At 43.7% G+C, this 5,943-nt stretch overlaps 1 protein-coding gene across 1 annotated transcript in view; it reads left to right on the top strand.

Moving 5' to 3' along the window:
- Nucleotides 1-5,943, top strand: part of ATP5F1A (ATP synthase F1 subunit alpha) — a 35,817-nt gene that overhangs the window by 20,826 nt on the left and 9,048 nt on the right. Inside the window, exons 3-11 of the mRNA XM_035903093.1 lie at nt 748-826; nt 1,882-2,051; nt 2,904-3,077; nt 3,160-3,326; nt 3,470-3,618; nt 4,567-4,718; nt 4,848-5,072; nt 5,177-5,284; nt 5,845-5,939. Of these exons, the coding sequence (XP_035758986.1) occupies nt 748-826; nt 1,882-2,051; nt 2,904-3,077; nt 3,160-3,326; nt 3,470-3,618; nt 4,567-4,718; nt 4,848-5,072; nt 5,177-5,284; nt 5,845-5,939 (1,319 nt within the window). The remainder of the gene's footprint in view (nt 1-747; nt 827-1,881; nt 2,052-2,903; nt 3,078-3,159; nt 3,327-3,469; nt 3,619-4,566; nt 4,719-4,847; nt 5,073-5,176; nt 5,285-5,844; nt 5,940-5,943) is intronic.

Consider the following 5,943-nt stretch of genomic DNA (forward strand, 5'->3'; position numbering starts at 1 on the left):
TTAATGCCTGAAAGCTGGTAGACACCAGGCAGGGTTGGGGATTTGAGCTGAGAGGATTGGCCAGGTGGCCTTTTTTTTTTTTTTTTTCCCCCCTGACTTTGTGGGGAGAGCGAGGGTGCGAAGATCTCTCGGGACCTGTTCCTGGCCGGTGTCCCTTGTGAAGGTGAACGGAGGAGAGGCCTGGCCAGGCTTTCAGAGAAACAGTGTTAACGCTGCATGGGACTGCACTGGAAGCTTTGCTTGGGATGTAGGGTTATAATATTCTAATGCATTCTTTATTTTTTTCTTTTTTTTTTTTTTTTTTTGTTGGCTTGTTTCTTCTGTTGTATATGTTCTAGCCATACTTAAGAAATTCTGCAGTTAGGTTTTTCTTAGAAACACCGTTAGAAGACGCACTTATTTCTCCCTTGAGCAGAACTGTGAAAGGTGCACTGATTTCTTTGTGGCAGCTGAGAGGAGGTGTTGCTCTGGGAGCTGTTGCGGTGCTGCGGCACTGCATCAGTGCAATGCAGAATAATGCAGCGAGTAATTTAGAGCAATCTCCTTTACTGTCTGACCTTGATTAGTGGTGCTGGATTTGGCTCCATAACTACCAGCTGTTCATGGAATGCTATGGAGCTCAACTCAAGACTGAGACACATCAAATGTATAAGCTCATGATCAAAAAATTTCACTGTATTATCTCTTTAACATCTTTTTGAGTGATTGAGGAAACCTCACTGTTACTGAAACAATTACTTACTTTAGATTTCCAGAAACGCCCTGGGTGCAGCATTTGTTGCTACAAGAAACATCCATGCCTCCAAAACATGCTTTCAGAAAACTGGTGAGTATGAGGATGATCTTCATATATGAGCGCGGTTTAAGAACAACTTGCTCTATGCAATAAAAACGAATTTGGAGTGAGAGGGGTGTGCGTGTCAGTTGCCAGGACACTTGAGGACGTTTATGTACTGACAGCGAACTATCTGTTACACAGTCACATCCACTGTAGTAACTATTCAAATTATGCCCAAAACGAACAAGTTGTCACATGTCAGCTGGCTTATAGAGCTTACCTGCTTCACAAGGATTTGATTCCGTCTTCAACTCCTGCAGAATTATTTGAAAAAATACCTCAAAATCTGGTTTCCTGTCTGGTTTGTAACAGTATGAAGGAACGGATGACTTTCCCAGGCCTGCCTGGGTTTGACCTTGTGTCCTTGAGTGTAACTTTGTTCTGCCAGCATCTTGGTGTTTAGAGAAGGCAACAGCATTGCATAGCTGTATTTTTGGTAGTGGTTCATGTACGCTTTTTGAAGTGGTTTAGGGTGATTAAAAGTATTATTGGGAAAAAACACTTTCACAGTGTTATTTACTGTTTCCAAGCTGCGGAAATAAAAAGTTGTTGGAGGTACTCTGCCAAACAAATTTGAGGAAGATGGAGAATACATTTTTATTGCTGATACTGAACAACTTGCTCCTTAAATGTATTATGTTCCTTTAAATATATTTGGATCTTGGATTACTAGTCAGTTGACGGGGTGTTCTGAGGCCTCAGCCTAAGTAAATGCTCCGCAGGCGGAGCTAGCGTGTCTGGTTTTTCTAAGTCTAATCTATTTAATCTAATTGCTTTCTAGGGGAAGAGACTGCTGATAGTGTAGGATATAGGGAAGGAAATTGATAACTAAACAGCTGTCAGTGGTTTGAAGCTGACCTGCGATTAGTCAAAGCTGCTTTTATTGGCTGTGAATACAGAAGCTGTTATTTATCTCATGTATCATATGCAAGGAAGAGTGTTGCTTGCTAGACCTTGTGGCATACCTGAGAAAGGGTACCTTGGCTTGCGAATCCATACTGTGCCTTAGCATGCAAAATCTGGTTTGAAACTTCACTTCCCAGGCACTGCTGAGGTATCCTCTATTCTTGAGGAACGTATTTTGGGAGCTGACACCAGTGCTGAACTTGAGGAGACTGGCCGTGTGCTCTCAATTGGTGATGGCATTGCCCGTGTGTACGGGCTAAGAAATGTACAGGCAGAAGAAATGGTTGAATTCTCTTCTGGACTGAAGGTAAGCTTTCACTAAAGCAGTTTGTCTAGCTGAGAAATAGAAAGACTTTTTTTAAGGAGAATCTGAGACTATGCCTGGAGTTACCCATATGGACCCTTTACAGACTTTATCGCAACTTTAATGCATTGTAGCTAGTTGAAATAATACTACAAAAAGCAATTATTCTTTGAATTTGTAATACATTGCAAAAGGAAATTTTCTTTGAATTTGTAATACTTTGCTCTCAGTATTAGTATAGGGTTCTTGGCCAACATTTGAGCTTTATCTCTCTTCATCTAGGAAGTATTAAGTACGGATCTGGCATTGAATTTTGTTTTCTTTGGTTTCAGGCTGGCTTTTCTGTTCAGTGTTGAATAATAGCTTCTGTGCTCCAATACATTGTGAAGTTCACCGACTTCTTACAGTCCTATGAGTAACTAGAGTTAAAAAGCTGACTGTTCTGAGAGTACTGCAACACCTCTTCCAGTATTTTAATGCCCTGACTCGCCTTAGGAAGAGGAAAAAGCCAGTGCTTTTCCCTTGTTCAGTTCCTAGGCAGGAGGGAACTGTTGTATTTGAGCCCTGCTTATCCTTTCTGTTGTTTTTTAGAGAGAGAAATGACCTACTGCTAGACAGCTGCAAGTATAATTCGTTATGTGGTAAGCTGAAGGCTTAGGCAGGTTCTCTCACCAGTGTGGAAGCACATACATGCATTGTACGTAAAAGCAGAGCATTGACTGTTTTTACAAATGAGACTGAGATAAGACACTGTTGGATGTTGTACACTGCAGAATAATCACATTGTTATTAAACTGTCAAAAGTTTGTAAAGGTTGACATGGGTTTTCTCAGGATAATGTGGTCTTTGTCCTAGGGTATGTCCTTGAATTTGGAGCCCGACAACGTTGGTGTTGTCGTGTTTGGTAATGACAGACTGATCAAGGAAGGGGATGTTGTGAAGAGGACTGGTGCCATTGTGGATGTTCCTGTTGGGGAAGAGCTGCTGGGCCGCGTTGTAGATGCCCTGGGCAATCCAATTGATGGGAAGGTAAGTGTAACTAGGTGTTGACTACCTCTGCTTGTATCTGTGTGATGCAGACTGCAACGGGGTTTTTCTCCTCTTGTTTAAGGGTCCTATTACATCTAAGGCACGTAGAAGAGTTGGCTTAAAGGCCCCTGGGATCATTCCCAGAATCTCTGTGCGTGAACCCATGCAGACTGGTATTAAGGCTGTGGACAGCTTGGTGCCAATTGGTCGTGGCCAGCGTGAGCTGATCATTGGTGACAGGCAGACTGGGTAAGTTAAACGCCCAAGCTAAAAATGTTTTGTTAAACAGAGACACAAGTACAGTGTGATCTTCTGTACAAAGCTGAACACAGAACTGCGTAGAGGTTGGGAGAACCACAGGCAGCTAACTTACCGATCTCTGCGTTACACAGGAAAACTTCAATTGCAATTGACACAATAATCAACCAGAAACGATTTAATGATGGAACAGATGAGAAGAAGAAGCTGTACTGTATCTACGTTGCAATTGGCCAGAAGAGGTCTACTGTTGCTCAGCTGGTGAAGAGGCTCACTGATGCAGGTACAGGTTTTTGGAGATGGCTGAGCCTGGCAATGTGTGACATTCTGTTCTCATTATAAGGCTGAATACTCTGAACTCTCCTAGCTGCAAGTATGGACAGAATTATTTTCTTGTTAGATGTGAGGACTACTTGCTTTTCTGGACAAGAAATCTTTCTAGATATCTGGGGGGCAAAAAACCCTCTTTTGCTACGTTGCATTAGAATGCTAGTATGAGGCCCCAAAACTGCTGAGTTGGTTCTGAAAAAGTCACCTTCCACATTTTTTTTTTTAGCAGAGTTCAGAGCGCTTCCTCTTGGCAGTCAGGCAGGCCTGATGACAAGCTATGGCCTACAAGTATTTATGGACTTGGCATTTGTTTCATACGTGTGTGAGTTGGTGTGAATGGCAGTAGCAAGTTTAGTGGAGAGACTTTACTGCTAAAACATAGACTTTACAGCCCGAATGTAAGGGATTAAATGATAGCATCTTTTCAGAAACAGTAGTCTCCTTGACTAAGGCTGCATATGTAACAGAGCTTGCAAGAGATCAGGCACCTTACCTCTTGCCTGCTGGTCCAGCAGAGTCATACCTAGCAGGAAAATAAACCCATTTTAAAGACACTGATTTGTTTGGTACTGTGAAGCAAAGGATAGTTTCCTTGCAGAAACCAGGAAATCGCAGACTATAAGGCCGAGTTACTTCTAGAACTAGAGTGTAGCTTAGTGGAAGTTTAAACTTCATTTTAAATGGGAAAGAAGTCTGCAAGTGTTAGACCTGAGCTGCCATGAGTTTGCTTTTCTAACTTGTTGAGTAGTTGAGCTAATGTGTGGTGTTCTTTCCTGTAACGATGTAGTGATGCTGCCTGGGCTTGCTTCAGCAGCCAGTACTTCATGTGCGTGTTGTATTTGCTGATGAGGGGTCTGACAAGGTAATATACTCAGTGGCACCTGTCTCCAATTCTTTCCAGATGCCATGAAGTACACTATCGTGGTGTCTGCCACAGCATCTGATGCAGCACCCCTTCAGTATCTGGCTCCCTATTCAGGCTGCTCCATGGGGGAATACTTCAGAGACAATGGAAAACACGCATTAATCATCTATGATGACTTATCCAAACAGGTCAGGAAACATTGTTTATTGGCCTCATGGTCTAGCATTGGTGTTTGTAGCTGTAAGATCACCTCTGGTTAAGAAATTCAGAATTTTAGAGCTACTGAAGTCTGAGAGCTTTTTCTTGATGTCACACAGGCTGTTGCCTATCGTCAGATGTCTCTGCTGCTGCGTCGTCCACCCGGTCGTGAAGCCTACCCAGGTGATGTGTTCTACCTGCACTCTCGCCTGCTGGAGAGAGCAGCCAAGATGAATGACTCCTTTGGAGGTGGCTCTCTGACTGCCTTGCCTGTCATTGAAACTCAGGCTGGTGATGTGTCTGCTTACATTCCAACCAATGTCATCTCCATCACTGATGGACAGGTAGGTCATCTGTGCATGCCAGTGCTTCTGTGTAACTTACCAGCAGGTCTCTGAAGAGGCTTCCAGCCTTCTAACTGAGATGATAAAACCATTTTCTCCTACAGATCTTCTTGGAAACTGAGTTGTTCTACAAAGGTATCCGTCCAGCCATCAACGTCGGTCTGTCTGTGTCCCGTGTAGGTTCTGCTGCTCAGACCAGGGCTATGAAGCAGGTAGGCATCAAACTGCTGCCCCGCCTCTCGGCAGAGGCGAGTGGAGTGTAGGCTTTCCAGCCCACTTCGTTCTAGAGTGTTGCAAATAGAGAGGGAATAAAGCTTTGGGTTCCTTAGCGTTACGAAATTATAAAACCAACAAACTTTGGGGATCTTTTTGGTATTTTCATTGCCTGCTGAGAGGTGGGGGGAGGAATGAAAATAGTATCTGTATAAGGATGTAGGAGTACGAAGTTTCAGCGTGCTGAACTGAGTACTGATCTAACTAGAAATACAGAATGCTCTCTTAACCCCACACTTCCTTTAATCCAGGTGTGGAATTAGGTTTAGGATCAGCTGTGCCCACTTTAGGGAATGCTCATGTTAAAAGGCTGAGCAGACAGTGGCATTTTTAGATGTGCAGATAATCATCCATCAGAGTCTTGGGGTTCACTTGACCAGCCTGCAAGGCAAAGCTGGCTTGTGACCGCTGCCAGCTGAAGATAACCTGCAAACTACCGGGCGTGTTTAAACACTGGTCAACACTGGTTTAAACACTGGGCCTGTGTCTTGTGCGGCAGGTGGCAGGTACCATGAAGCTGGAGTTGGCCCAGTATCGTGAAGTAGCTGCCTTTGCTCAGTTTGGGTCTGATCTGGATGCTGCTACGCAACAGCTGCTG

The sequence above is a fragment of the Egretta garzetta genome, unplaced genomic scaffold (assembly GCF_000687185.1).
Source record: "Egretta garzetta isolate BGI_Z169 unplaced genomic scaffold, ASM68718v1 scaffold179, whole genome shotgun sequence".
Taxonomy (NCBI): domain Eukaryota; kingdom Metazoa; phylum Chordata; class Aves; order Pelecaniformes; family Ardeidae; genus Egretta; species Egretta garzetta.